The 14,979-nt window shown below is 39.4% G+C and overlaps 1 protein-coding gene across 2 annotated transcripts in view; it reads left to right on the forward strand.

The window, feature by feature from the left end:
* The window catches only part of ptpn20 (protein tyrosine phosphatase non-receptor type 20), a 35,362-nt gene that overhangs the window by 2,478 nt on the left and 17,905 nt on the right, over positions 1 to 14,979 (forward strand). For both annotated transcript variants that reach the window (XM_086092785.1, XM_086092784.1), the window contains exons 2-28: positions 690 to 838; positions 973 to 1,136; positions 1,956 to 2,021; positions 2,576 to 2,755; positions 2,821 to 2,890; positions 3,750 to 3,830; positions 4,269 to 4,356; positions 4,468 to 4,621; positions 4,789 to 4,860; positions 4,959 to 5,133; positions 5,936 to 6,071; positions 6,152 to 6,290; positions 6,353 to 6,505; positions 6,580 to 6,765; positions 7,780 to 7,942; positions 8,018 to 8,273; positions 8,340 to 8,416; positions 9,055 to 9,132; positions 9,252 to 9,359; positions 9,431 to 9,547; positions 9,642 to 9,850; positions 10,739 to 10,840; positions 10,966 to 11,059; positions 11,359 to 11,444; positions 11,983 to 12,154; positions 12,771 to 12,982; positions 14,834 to 14,932. In XM_086092785.1, the coding sequence (XP_085948911.1) occupies positions 715 to 838; positions 973 to 1,136; positions 1,956 to 2,021; positions 2,576 to 2,755; positions 2,821 to 2,890; positions 3,750 to 3,830; positions 4,269 to 4,356; positions 4,468 to 4,621; positions 4,789 to 4,860; positions 4,959 to 5,133; positions 5,936 to 6,071; positions 6,152 to 6,290; positions 6,353 to 6,505; positions 6,580 to 6,765; positions 7,780 to 7,942; positions 8,018 to 8,273; positions 8,340 to 8,416; positions 9,055 to 9,132; positions 9,252 to 9,359; positions 9,431 to 9,547; positions 9,642 to 9,850; positions 10,739 to 10,840; positions 10,966 to 11,059; positions 11,359 to 11,444; positions 11,983 to 12,154; positions 12,771 to 12,982; positions 14,834 to 14,932 (3,561 nt within the window). In that variant the 5' untranslated portion in view covers positions 690 to 714. The remainder of the gene's footprint in view (positions 1 to 689; positions 839 to 972; positions 1,137 to 1,955; positions 2,022 to 2,575; positions 2,756 to 2,820; positions 2,891 to 3,749; positions 3,831 to 4,268; positions 4,357 to 4,467; positions 4,622 to 4,788; positions 4,861 to 4,958; positions 5,134 to 5,935; positions 6,072 to 6,151; positions 6,291 to 6,352; positions 6,506 to 6,579; positions 6,766 to 7,779; positions 7,943 to 8,017; positions 8,274 to 8,339; positions 8,417 to 9,054; positions 9,133 to 9,251; positions 9,360 to 9,430; positions 9,548 to 9,641; positions 9,851 to 10,738; positions 10,841 to 10,965; positions 11,060 to 11,358; positions 11,445 to 11,982; positions 12,155 to 12,770; positions 12,983 to 14,833; positions 14,933 to 14,979) is intronic.

Here is a 14,979-nt window from a genome sequence, read left to right on the forward strand (position 1 = left end):
AAAGCCTATTAGGATTTGGGACAAGCAGAGACAGCAGTGGGCAGAAAAACTAATCAGTGTTTCCCACACCATGTTAATACTTGGGCGGGCCACCCAAGTAAACTGGCCACCACCCAAGTAGATTTCAATAAATAAATAAAAAATAATAAAATAAAATAATATATATATATATATATATATATATATATATATATATATATATATATATATATATATATATATATATATATATATATATATATATATATATACACGTACCACTACCAGATATACCGCATGTCACTCACTTGTGGAACATAAGGTTAGAGACGCAAGTGGCAGGACTGGGTACAACCAGCCCCCTCTTCCCTGGAGTTCACCCACCCGAGTCCACCCACCCAAGCAGATTTCAAATCTGTGGGAAACACTGCTAATAGATTAAGATAGGGGTGGGCAACCTATTTCCTGGTAAAGGCCCCTTCAGTGTATTATTATTATTATTATATATTTTTTAATGAAGTCATTTGAGGGTTGGTTGGTCTCGACACACAGCAGACTAGCATCTCCCCAACATTTATTTTTGTCTCCAGAAGGACCCAAAATGTGACCTTCCACATCCAACAGCCCTTACAGATTAGATACTGTCGCACATATGAGGTTGCGAGCCATCCATTATTGTGAATCTGGGCTGTGTTTGTGTGTGTGCTCAGGTGACAAGCCTGGAATGTGTGCAGGATGAGCAGCACATTCGTCACATTAGCGGAAGTACTGGAGGCCCGAGGGGGGCCTCTACTGGAGGAGGAGGTGTGGGCCCTGCTGCTGGCCACTGCAGTGTGTTTAGTGGATGCCTCAGATAAAGGTAAATCACCATCCGAATGGATATTTATTATTCATGGCTGCACATGTATCACCATGCTCCTGGACTACTACTCTTACACTCCTCCTTAGCATTAAGGAAAATAATAATACATTATTTCTGTTTTTTTCTCCCAGATCAAAACAATATGTGCAATATCATAAGCCCTGCCTCCTTGCTGCTGTCCGCTACTGGTAGTTTAGCATTTAAGAACTGTGGCCTATCAGAGGAGGCGTCGACCTTCACTGCTCCAGAGATGCTGCAGGGCCGAGCCAGCTCAACCAAACCTGCCATAGAGAGGGTCAGTGCACAGCACACCATCAAACTTCACATGACTGCAGGCATACACGTTACACATCATTTTGGTATTGCTTAATAACCTTTTGATGTTAGCCTGCCATCTAGTGGCTCAGCATGGATCCTGCACTTCTACTACTGCATTAATTCCAAATTTATTCAGTCAAAAATTTGAGTATTGCTGTTGTTGGAAAGTGGCAAATGATGTCACGTTAAGAGATATTATGACATATATAAATGAGATCTAAAAAAAAAAATCTTATTTATAAATTCATCTCACAGCATAATTAGCATGTCTCATGAAGTCATCCAATGTCACACACTGTAACTGGTCCAAAAATGGATCTTTGTAAATTGTTCATCTATCTTTGCTAACGACATATAATGACAGGCAGAGCATTTAAATGATCTTCCACTAGATGGCGGAAGGTACAATTAACTGTGCATCTGTCATCATTTCAGCATGTGTACTTTTTGTGATATTTTTGTTTGGTGTTGTAATTGTGAAATTTTTCGAACGTAAAATGTGTCTTAGCCCAGTAAAGGTTGGAAAACACTGCCCAAGGAACCATATTTGGCAACTAGAAGGTAGTACAATATAAAATCACGTGATTTCTTTTAATCTATCAGTAAATAAAAACAATAATAAAACTCTGAATTTATGGAAGGAAATCCAATCTGACCATTTTTAGAAACAGATAGTGTTTGTTTTTTTAAGTGTTAGTAAAGCAATATAATGTCAAGTAAATAATATGCTATATCTTTGTGGGTCAAAGCGTTGAAAATGTGAGATGTTTTCCTCTCGTTGATTTTTGCTGCACAGATGCTGGTGTATTCTCTGGGTATGACCCTCTACTGGTCCGTTGATTTTCACCTACCTCAAAATCAGGTGGGCTCTCTACATCCAGAGTAAAGAGTGGAATCAAATACAGTATATCCAGAAATAATTCACAGCGCTACACTTTCCACACATTTAATGTTTCAGCCTTAATCGAACATGGATTAAATTATATGAATCAGATTCAGAAAACAGGTGAGGTGTGATTGGTCGTTACCTGAGCCCTGAGTAACATTGATGTAATTTTCAGTCGACAGCAGGTTGCAAAATGGCCGCCCCTAAAATGGATAAAAACAGGTGGCTTTTGCTGCTTAATTCATATTTCACAAATGAGTATCATATTTTTACGGCAAGCAAGTTGCAAGCCCTTAAAAGGGCGACTCAAGTTTGACTCAAGTCAAGTCATGTGACTTGAAAAAAAACATCTCTGGTATTTTCAGCTTTTACTCAACACTGATTCTACAGTTACAAGGTTAAAAAAAAAATCCAGTTTTGAATAAGGTTGTAAAATAAAATGTGGAAAAAGTGAAGCGCCGTGAATCTGCGCTGTACTGTAACCTGTACAGCCATCACATATAAACTTGATTTTTAACATCCCCTCTCAGCCAGTCCAGTTGAGCGACCACCTCAACAGCCTCCTCCTCAGCATGTGCGAGGACGTGTCCCACCGCAGGCTAACTATCAACTCCATCCTGGAATCCTGCGAGTGCCGACAGAAAGCTTCCGGCCTGCCGCCATCTGCCGACGTCATCAGGCAGCTGGTGGAGGAGGTCTTCAGTGAACCGGTCAGTCCGCAAACATGGATAATTTTCGCTGTAGCCTGTTTTCTCACAGGTCCTTGTTCCCTCAGATGGACCAAGGCTCTGACAGCAGCTTGCCTCTTAGTGGGCGGAGCCAGATGATTAGAGAAAGGCTTCATGGTGAGTTAGTGCCGTAATTGGTTCAGAATTGCAATTAACAAAATAATTAACAACAAAATAAGTGAAATACATGGTGCAATGACTTTGAAACCACTTAACATATTAAACCAGGCACACTTAACTGCAATGAATAGTTGAAAATGTTATTACTGTATCTCATCTTGCTACCGTAGTTTAGTTAGGTCCAATGTAACTTTCAAAAATAACCACAGATCGTTTGTTGTCGTCATTACTACACATTGCTCTGACCATATTAATGCAACAGAATACCCATTAGTGATGACTCACTCATATTACTTCTACTATATACTGCCCTTCGAAATTATACTGTGGTCAAAACAAAAGTGAACCAAGTTTAAATTAATAAATGTATTAATATAATCAGTGGTTCTGGTTAACCAAAGACGTTGTGCTCAATTTGTAGAAATCTGAGATCTCTGCAATCGGTATACAGCATTGTGGATTAATGGCATCTTTATTGATTGAAAGAAAGAAGATTAGAGATATTTTGAGTTATGAGCATGAAATTAATTTAACTTGTATTTCAATGTAGCAATTAGTGTGATAGTAAGGCATGACAGAAAACGCAGTGAAAGATAGTTGACTTTCCATAAGTTTAGCAGAAATTTGACATCAGATATATTGTTTATTCTAAAAATTTCATCTTTACCAAACAAGTGTTCAGGTCGACAGGATTAAAATCTTAACCTAAAGCGAGTGTGGGATTAGATTCTTGCAAGAGACAGTAATCGGATACTGACTGTGGGCTTTAGCCTCACCTTCATTTAAACAAAAATGGCTTCTTCATCATCATCATCATCATCATCATCATCATCATCAAATCTAACCTGTTTGACAGGAAGGCGAGGGCCATTTGCAGATTTCAGTGAAGGTTGCCCAGAAAGGAGAAGATACTCGACAGACTCGGACTCAAAGTCAGGTGAATTCATGTCGTCCACGGAGGACTGACTATGTTATTAAACTATCCCATTTGTCGAAATCCCGAAAATACTGATTATCACACCAAATAAAATAATAATCTCTTATGTGAATGTTTAAGTAAGGTCGCAGTATCGTGGAGCATCTGAGGTTTAGCACAATCTACTCTGGGACAATGTTCAGCAATTTGAGAATACTCCCATAGAAAATAATCCATCCATCCATCCATTTTCTGTACCGCTTGTCCTCACAAGGGTCGCGGGGATAGAAAATAATGAATTAGTTAATTAAAAAAAAAAAAAGACTGTGTTCTAGTGTGTTCTCACACACAAAATGCATTTTTAATGCTAGTCAATGTCATCCTTTATCCTGAAAAAAAAAAAAAAAGTAATAGTTGTGTACTATACAACATGTTAATTTGGCGTTCTTCCGCTTGAAGCCGTCCTTCCAGGGTGTTTACCTCAAAGATCTTGGAAACATCGACCAAGAAGCTCACCCACACCTTTGTACCAGTCATCTTTAGAAAGGCAAGTACTCTTATTCCATTTTGACTATCTTGCATTCTCGTCTGTGTTGACCGACCTTGAATCCTTTTCAACTTTTCCACACCCACCCACCTCTCCCCTCCCGTAACTCAGGCTCCCGCGAGGGGCTCGTCACAGGGACAGCACCTGCAGTTGGCTGGGCCGGAGCCCCCACCACGACGTCTCTCCCAAGACATCGGGCAGGTCTCACAGCCCTTCCATCACTTTCAGCGAGTCCTCCATCAGCCTAAGCCAGAGGAAAGCTAAGGTAAGAACAAATAGCTTATAAAACCTGTATGTAGGCTAACATACTGTACATACACACAAGGAGGTTTTAATGAGGACGTACATGAACATGTGGCAGAGCTATTTTTATGAGCTTTCTGTAGTCATTACAATTATTATTGTACTTATCTTCTGCTGTTTTCTTACCAGGCTTTAGGTCCAGAGTTTATCCGAATGGCTGACGAACAGCAAATTGTTCTTGAGCTTCCAGGATCTATTGTGGTAAAACAGTTGCCTGTATTTCCTACATGCAAAAATTATAATCTCTACGAATGACTCAAATCTAAAGTTGGATATTATATCTTATGTCTCCTCTGCAGTCGAGAAAGGGTCGCTTATGTTCGTCTCAGAGGGAAGTGACGGTGGTGATGCCGAGCGGACAGTACGCGGTGGTCCGCTGCGATACCAAGTCCCGTGCGAGGGATGTGTTTGACATGGTGGTGGCTCATGCTAACCTAGTGGAGCACTTCTACTTTGGTCTTGCCTTTCTCGACGGTATGCATTTCGTGGATTAGTCCAAGTGCACAATGTGCGGCGATACAGATTTTTCATTGATGGGCGAGTAGCGAGGTATCAGTATTGGGCCGATACCCAGCCTTATTCCAAGGTATTGGAACTCACAACGGCGGCCCCTCTTGTGGCCATTTTATGATCAGGAACTAGAAATTAGAACATAGAAAAATAGCAAATTGTCATTAAATTCATGCAATTAAGGACAAATTCTATATTTGGATATATAGGTCTTCCTTTAAAATCATCTTCATTTTTGGGGGGGACATTTTATGTATCAAACTACTTGTTAGTGATGACATTTACTGGCTTTTCAATTATTGGATGAGAGGCGTGTCAATAATTATAGCAGCACTGATCTTTTTTGGGTTCATATTTAGGCGTGTTTGTTTAAATGTTAACAAGAAAGGTTTGAAAGTTTTGTTTTGTTTTGTTTTTCCAACAATGACCTTGCATTTTATTTTAATCTGTCATGATAAAAACAAATAGTCAATTATTTTACTACGAAGTATAACTATAAAAAAAACAGGTATTATTAGAATGTGTAGTCTGTTGTTTTGGCATCGTTATCGTCTTAAAGGCCATCAAAAGGTAATCATATTTTTGGTGAAAGTAATCCAAAAGCAACACAGTAGTGCAGTAATATTGTAATCTTAAATCAATATTTTCAAACGACAGTAACTAGTAATATGTATAATGTTTTGGAAGCCCAACACTTCTGAAAATTGTGTACAAAGAAAGAGATTTGTTTTCATCATATTTTAAGCATCTCCTTTCCACTCTGCAGATGATGAATATTTTTTTCTGGACCCTGAAACAAAAATCTCCAAAGTTGCTCCAGATAGTTGGAAAAAGGGGCAAATACTGTCCTTTTTGGTTTTCCTTCGAGTCAAATTTTTTGTGGACGATATCGCCTTTGTTTTGTAAGTACTGGGTACAGTGCAAAGTCGCACATATTCTGCTTCTTGCATGCAGACTTTCACCTGTTTCTTTTCTTCTCCAGGCACAGACTGACTCGCCATCAGTACTACTTGCAGATGCGGAAGGATATCTTAGAGGATCGCATGTACTGCAACGAGGAGACCGGCTTGTTTCTGGCTGCCCTCGCTCTGCAGGCTGAATTTGGGGATTACATGCCAGAGGTACCGGACTTCTGCTTTACCATTTGGGTTTGGTTGTCATATCTGTGCATTGTTTCTCCTAGTTGTATGCAAAGAGTTACTACCAGCCAGAGCACTATTTGTCCAAGAGAATGCTTGAGAAGCTGGCTTTGCCCAATGTGAAGGATGAGCTGCCAAGACTGCATGTGAGGCATGCCCCGATGGGACCTGAAGAAGCGGAAACAGAGTATCTCAAAGTGCGTTTAAGTTTACACAATGCAAGGGCACTATCGCTGCTTTTAACTAATTACATGACTTTGCTCCTGATCAGATTGCCCAACAACTACCAGAATACGGGGTTATGTTCCACCGCGTGGGCAGAGAAAAAAGGCCTTTGATTGGTGAATTGGTTCTGGGAGTCTGTGCCAAAGGAATCATCATGTACGAGATGAAGAATCAGGTCCGGACTGTCACCAGACGCTTCCTCTGGAGGGAAACAGACTCCATTTCCACTGGGGTAAAGAGAATTGTATCAGTCGATGAAATGTGAGCGCAAGAAATTAATTTGGGACAACAACACTGATTAGTACCTCATAGGAATCACCACATATAATGCAAGTATAGGGGATGACTTTAGAGCGATGCTCAACCTTCATTTGGATCTACTTGCAGAAATAATCCTCATTTTCGGAAGTTATATTTAGAACATTAATATCTTACATTTAACATTTATGGCTCAATTTTCATAGAGTGTAAATGTGCAAATCTTTACATAATGTATACTGGTACATTGTGAAGGGCCGTATAAAACCGATGCATTAATATTATTATGATCATGGCCGGAAAAGAAAAGTGGCTAAGTTGACTATAAAATTGATTGACATCAAAAAATTTGTCTCGAAACTGGGGCAATTAACCGAGTAATAGGATAATCAATTCTAAAATCATCTGTTAATGACAGCGCTAGTTATTATTAATAATTAATGATATTCATTAATGTGGAGACAGTAATAATTCATTTTCACAATTAGTAAACAGATAAATACCAACATGTAATCTCTTCAATTGTTTACATTTTCCAATGATCACAATGTTCAAATCACAATGCATTGGTGAGTATTCCTTGAGGGCTACCTGGTGTATTTCAGCACCTTGTTGGTGACCTCTGATATACAGTATGCATACAAAAAAAGATATCATTTATTTAAATTTGCACCAGTCAGAATAACATAGAAATGTTTTTGTCAAGAAAAATGGACCTCCAAATTCTTTATTTTTTATTTTTTTATTTTACACAAAAACATGCTTTCTTTTTTCCTGAATATATATATTAATTTCTATCCGGGGGGGGGAACGAAAATAAATTACATCTTTAGAAAAGAAGAAAACAAATGATACTGTGCATGTTTTTGTTGTACAGTGACAACAAGCACTAGCATTGCTCCGAATGGTTGTTTTCTTAGAATGCTTGTGTTTAAACAACGTAAAATCCATTCTTAATTCTGTGTGATAAACTATTTCCATTCCCCAGCGCCGTAAACTGATCATCGAATGTGGCGGACCAAGCGGTAAAAAGCACAGTTTTATAACGGAGAGCTCAAAAATAGCACAATACCTCCTCAACCTCTGCTCCGCACAGCACAAGTTCCACAGCGAGATGACGTCACGACAACTTAACCACAGTATGATGCCAGGTAAAAAGACTTAGAACAAGCAGACAAAGAAATGCTCTTAAAATGACACCAGTGTCCCCCCCAATCCCCCTCCAGATGAAAACATGTCCGTCTATGCGGGCTGTAACTTGAACCTGAAACAGATCTCATGCTCTGAGGGCATGCTGAACCACGTCGGTTTAGCCCCGGGTCAACCGGACTCGCTGTCCAAATCATGTGAGGACCTGAGCGCCAAGCTGGAGGCTCGACTCCGCCATCAAAGAGAGATGAGGCGGGAGATGAGCAGGGAGCTAAACAAGGAACCTCCGGAAACGGGAGAACTCAGGGATTTGAAAGAACGACCCTACTGGAGGTAATGACTATATCATTCTGCATCACGATGCAAAATTAAAGTTTATTTCTGTTTTGTTCCTTAAAGTACACCAGAGTCGATTCCAAGAATGATGTCCAGTGTCTCGCTGCAGAAAGACTCCGATACTTTTTCTTCCATACGAGGTGAATATTTTTGACTGGTGGCTTTTTCCTATGTTGCAGTTCTACTTGAAACTAAATGAGAGTACAAAGACGAGATATTCCCCAGCTCTGACGGTAGTATCACAGCTGTCACAGAGTCAGGACGGCGACGAAAAAAGCCAACTGTGTTCACGCACACAACAGCGCAAAACAAAATTTTTAAAATGCGCTACACTGCACGCTTGCACGGGTCTGTGAAAATACCACTAATAACTTGATCTAGTCCGCCCCTGCGCAGATTTACAATGCACCTCATGCCAGACTTGCACTGGGTATGAAAATAGAGCCCCAAGTCTTGTGCTTTGCTTGGTGGAGGTAATGATTTTGGTGTTGTTTGCTCAAATCAATTGTGTCAGGCTAAAATTTATAAACCCTTCATTAGTGTTATTATCTTATTTTGAAGTTATTTTTTAAGGTAGGTTAGGTTAGCAAGGTTATTTTTAAGGTATCATCAATGTTGACTACGATCAGGTTTGCCACTTCTGAAAGATTTCATTGAACCTGATGCTTTATATAATGTAGGTGGAAAGTATAGTTACCCTCACATTTAGAGTTAGCAGCTGTTAGAAGCAAGATTTATGTTGTTTCATCAATTTGTCATTTCTGTTCAATATTTACAGTTGACACACCCACTAGGTCTCCCCCAGAGAGAGAAATTATCTGCGTAAGCCTCAAGAAGGATCCCAAACTTGGCTTTGGTGAGTGTGCCACAGAGCACATAGCAATGAACAGTCATGTCAAATTCATGAGAAGAGACACTTACTTCATTCTTTAAATGAGGACTTTTGTCTCTGACTCCGCTGTGGTCCCGTTGTAGGCTTTGTGATTGTAGGTGAGGACAATACAGGTAAACTTGACCTTGGTATATTCATCGCTTCCATTGTGCCAGATGGACCTGCGGACAAAGATGGACGGATCAAACCGGGTAGGAGTTACATGTAACTTCCTTTGGATGCAAACTACATGAGATGAAAAACATTTTTTCTTTCCCCTCAGGTGGACGTCTCATTTCCCTAAATAAGACTAGTTTGGAAGGGGTAACATTCAGCGATGCTGCTGCCATCTTACAGAGTAGTCCTGAGGAAGTGGAGCTAATTGTGTCCCAGCCCAAACGTAACAAAGAGCTATTAAACCTAGATTTTATTGTTCATAATTAATGTATCACAACTTGTGTCGTCAATGTGTTGTTGTTTTTTTCCATGACCAGAATGTCTGAAAGACAGCAAAAACTCCCTGTGCCAAAGTACACTGGGCTTGGCACTGGAGAGGAGCTTTGGCTCTCAGACCACCCTAAGTGGCACCGAGTACCGACACGCCATGGATGAATTAGAGGAGGCCATCTCTCTATCCAGCATGGCCACGCCCAAGCAAAACAGGAAGCTTCACATACCTGTGGTGCGAATACATGACGCACAGGTTAGTACGATAACGTGTCATTGTGCTTTTAGGCCAGGTTATAGGAAGGTTTTTCCTATCTGGACCATTTCAGTTTTTATCAAGTCCTCGCCATACTAAATCTCAGATTATTTTTTTTTAAGCAATGTTTATTATTACGAACAAATATGGGCTTAATGTTTTGGGCCTGCTCATAACAATTACTCTAAGATTTTATGTTTGGTGTCACTTCGTGCATTTCTTCGGAAGCATAGAGCTTCCAATGTGGTGTAAATATTTTTGTCTGGCAAACACGTTCGAATATACCATTCCAATGTACCTGAAAATATGTTTCAATATTATGGGAAAAAAATGCCAATTAGAAATCATGTACTGCAGACATAATATTGAAACCATGAAAAATACAAAAATGTTTACATACTTAATTTTCAAACATATTGGTATAATGTAAGCCAAATGCTAAAAAAAATAAAAATATAAATAAACTTGCTCAGAAAGTATTTGCAAATATGCAAAAATGTGTACTCCACATTAGCAGTTGCACGTTTCCATACATTTCAGACATTACAATCGTTGGACGTTCTGACACATCTTTCATGATAACATCACCAACTATTTCTTAAGGTGTATTTTACAATATCTGTCAAATTAGCTAACGTGCCAGGACAAATATTACAAGGTAGCAATTAAAGAATAGTTATTAAAAAAAAATTGTAAATACAGTAAAAAGTCCTTATTGATGATTGACAAATTAAGTTGCATTGTTTTTTGTCATGGCAGTCTTCATACAAAGTGTCACTTTTAGTTGAAAATAATAATAAATAATAACCTTCTCCTTTGAAAACATAAATACAGTTACACTATTTTATTTGTTTTTCAAATTACGAGTTTTTTCCTCTGTATTTTCAGGACCGGTGTTCTCGGTCTCCCTCTATCTTGAGTCTGAAAACTGGGGAGAAGTTTGTAGTGGAGCTGAAGAAGAGCGGCGGAAGTCTTGGCATTAGTGTTGCTGTGCGTAAAAAACAAAACAAAATGTTGTTCCTTTTAAGGAATGTTGTGCTCTAAGCAACAATGCAGTTTTTTATGCGCACAAACCTTTGTGTGGCATTGACTAATTACATCTTGTCTTAAAAAAGGGAGGAATTAAAACAAGTGTGAGATATGGCGGCATCTACATCAAAAGTCTGGTAGTTGGAGGTGCTGCAGAGCAGGATGGCCGCATTCAAATCGGTAATTTTTTTCACAAGTGTTGTGTACATTAACACATATTGTTTGTTTGTTGTTTGGCTTGACATGACTTTTTTCTTCAGTTTTATCAGCCATATGTACAGTCTACGCTTACATTTAGGCACAAAGACTGTTTCTGCTTGTTCATGCTCCACTTACTAAGATCACCTCGGATTTGACGACATGTCGTCAAATACACACACACAGACACGCACAAACACGCACGTGCACGTACACGTACACTGGTGTATTAATGCTGCTAATGATGACGATGATGAGATTGGTGTGTTTACATATGACAGGTGACAGACTGCTGGAGGTTGACGGCTCCAACCTGAGGGCTGTGACACGCCAACAAGCTGTCGAGTGCCTGAAGCGGACCGAGGAGGTCGCCACACGCAAACACGCGCACACACTCTGTCGCATAAACTTACACTAGGGAATCCAATTGACCCTTTTGTCACTGAGTGTATATTGTTGTTGTTTTTGCAGGGAGATTTTTGGTCCCGAAAAATATATGATTCACTGAATATACTGTGAAGTGTTCCCCTGCTATGCCGTGGTTCACCGTTTGCGCCCCCACTACATTGCATAATTTTTAAGCGATTGTTTTTTGTTTTTGTTTTTTGTGGATGCCCTCCCATGTGGGAAAGGAGAGTCGCAATGTATTTTCAAATACATTTACAATGTCTTTCAAAAGTGTATTTTATTAAGATGTGTGTTTAAAGCAGAAGTCTGATTGTGGCCAATCAGGTTTTACACAAAAATACACACACAGATTTAATCCAATATTTAGAGCATCATCATAATAATAATAATAATTAAAAAAAGATTCATATGGTGTCTTTTAAGGGCCAATGGACTCATATTACGTCATAGACAAGAAAAATGTACACAAAGCGTGGACTAATAAACTATCGTGATAGGTGGTGAACTTGCTGCTGGAGAGGGAACCAACAGTCATCTTGGAGCCCAGAACCGACTCCCCCCTCCCACCCTCCATCCACAGTGCATCACAAACTCAGCCCCCCAGGACTGAGGTCTCCTTGGAAACAACCTTGAGTGGCCGAGCCAAGGACTACAGCTTTGTGACTGATGGTGAGTGTGTGCTAAGAAAATAAATAAATAACACGCGTATTCGAGACACACGCACACACAGGCCTGAGGTGACTGTGAGTCATCTGACAGTTACATTGTGGTGGCTGTCAGAGTCATCCAGGGATGATGCTGCCATGTTCCCCTGAGACCCTTCACAGTCCAAGTCCAGTTAAAACCACAGGTCACTGCCTCTATATACCTTGACCACTGCATACTGTGACTATTATTGGGTATTTTATCCTTTAAAGTATGAATTTTCTATTGCCCTTGTGCTTATTCGGGGCACAGGGGATCTGGAACCTATCCCAGTTTAACTTTGGGCAAATAACCTGGACAGGTTTCCAGCCAATCGCAGTAATTATTTTAATTGTAACGTTATCATACGGCTTAAGTGACAAATGTTTTCTTAAAGCTTTAGCTTTTCTTAACCCTAAGTAAGGCCTCTAATTAATGTCATTGCTAACACCATTTACTGTATGTTTTCCATTAACTGTGTCAAAACGGGTGCTCTAAGACTTTTATACACAGCACTGTGTAATGTATCATATAATAGTAACTTTTGACTGTTTTGTACCAGTATATAAAACATTACAATCTTTCTAAACTATTTTCCTAGAAAACACGCATGAAGTGATCCTGAAGAAGAATTTGTCAGGTCTAGGCTTCAGTTTTAACATTTCTCAACTCAAATCGAGGCAAGAGCGTGGCAGCGTGGTGCGCATCAAGCGTCTGTTCCCGGGTCAGCCGGCCCACGAGAGTGGTCTGTTACGAGAAGGGGACATCATCCTGGCCGTCAACAAAGAGCCTGTCAAGGAGCTTTCCTACCATGTAGGTTGAATATGATTTGCACTTTCATTTGTCCCAAAATTGTGCAAAACATCAAAGAGTAGAATAGAGGAAAGCAACATCGAACCATCCTTTACCAAGGTTAGGTCTATTGCAGTCTCCCAAATGGCATATGTTCAACCCCTTTACAAAAGCAGATTTGATCTTTTTCCCCAGCTTTTTCTGTTGTCGCTAATCTGGGTGCAATGTATGGAACGGGAGCATGAAGGCAAACCAGAGCTTTCCAAGCTTGGAGATAGTATCAGGGCAGAATGACAGTGACTACGTTTACAAGCTGTCAATATTCGGGTTAAGGTCAAAATAGTTATGAAACATTCGAGGTAACCCAAACTTAACCGATGCACGGACGTCATTACGCAAATAGGCGCCATTTTCACTTTTATTTTTACTTTCTACGGTCAATAAAAGACATTATAATCATTTCACTCTCCACGCTGCGTCATCATATTTCGTTACTTTTGCTTGAGTAGTTCCGGTGGGTTGCGCGCCAGAAGCACGTACGTATATACACCTATATATGTGTGAATAGATATACACCAGTGTTAATTTTATCAGACATAAATTTAGTCCAGTTTCAATCAATCTTGTTAGTTGTTTTTTTTACATAGTTAGTCAACCTCATCCCGTTTGTATTTAGTCAACTGTAAACCTAGCATTTTGGTCTTTATTTTAGTACAATAAAACATAATTTTATTCATCAAGCTTTAGTCAACAAAAACTGTCAACATTTTAGTCTAGTTTTAGTTAAAGTAACCTCTGTATACCTTATTGTCAGCAGATAATGTTAATGATGATAATTTCGGATCTAAAACAATTTTACATAAACATTTTCTCATCTTTTTGATGAAAAAAATCTTCACACACACAATTACAGTGGCTACTATGGCTCCATGCTACGAGCTTGTAAATTAGCCAGCATTAGTAAGATGTCGGATTAACATTATTATACGTTATAGCAGTTGGATTAATGTTACATTATAACTATAATTTACTTCTTTTTTTTTTACCTTTCACCGTGAACCCACCTCCTGTCTGTCCCATGTGTTTGTGCATGTTGCACTCGCTAGCTACAGATTTGCAAGGGTGTGTGTCACTGTATGTCAAATGACTGTGTCAGTGACAGATAAGCATAGACAGGATTTTACAAAATCGTCAAATTTTCGTCTCATCTTTGTTCATGAACTAAAATGTCTGTAGATTTTGGTCCAGTTTTTATTGTGTGAAGTGTAATTTCATCTCGTATTCATTAATCTATGAAAATACATACTGATTTAGGCTCAATTATTGTTTCTTAATGGGGGTTTCAGTCTAGTCTTGTCTAGTTTACGTCCATTCAAAAATGTGTGTTGACGCAAATATTTTAATTTAGTTTTAGTTAACGAAATTAACACTAACACACACTGTGGTATTTTGACTCTAGAGACAGAAAATAATATGAAAACGGTGGAGAAGTCAGTGTATTCAAGTTGGGCTTGCTTAACAAGTGGCAACGTAAAATGGCCGCCATGCATCCAAGTAGTTTCTGTACTCAAAAGACCAAAAGGAGGTCATGATTTTAGTGTTGTACATTTATGTCAGCCGAAGAGAAGGTGCTGAATCAAGCATGCGTGTTTAAAAAAGAACTTGTGAATGGACGTCAGGACCACGAGTGCAGCTTGGCTACATCATTGGTTCACTAATCTTTTAATCTAATGCTACCCAAAATAGCAAGTTGGTTGTGTCACAGTGTTTCTGTGTTCTGACAAGGAATTACCATCACACAAACACTGGAGTACATCTTAGGTCATAACGACCATCCTGAATTACCCGCACTGTTTACCTTTGCTATTTTAGAGGGTTTTATCCGTGCTACGAGGTGGCCCGTCTGCGGTACATCTCTTAATCTGTCGACCCAATCCAGGAATGCTGTATGATGCTGATGACAACACACTGGTGAGTAAACATCAATTTAAAGAACATCTCATTGCCCAAAATGTGGC

Source organism: Leptonotus elevatus, chromosome 13 (assembly GCF_054856555.1).
Source record: "Leptonotus elevatus isolate MCC_2025b chromosome 13, RoL_Lele_1.0, whole genome shotgun sequence".
Taxonomy (NCBI): domain Eukaryota; kingdom Metazoa; phylum Chordata; class Actinopteri; order Syngnathiformes; family Syngnathidae; genus Leptonotus; species Leptonotus elevatus.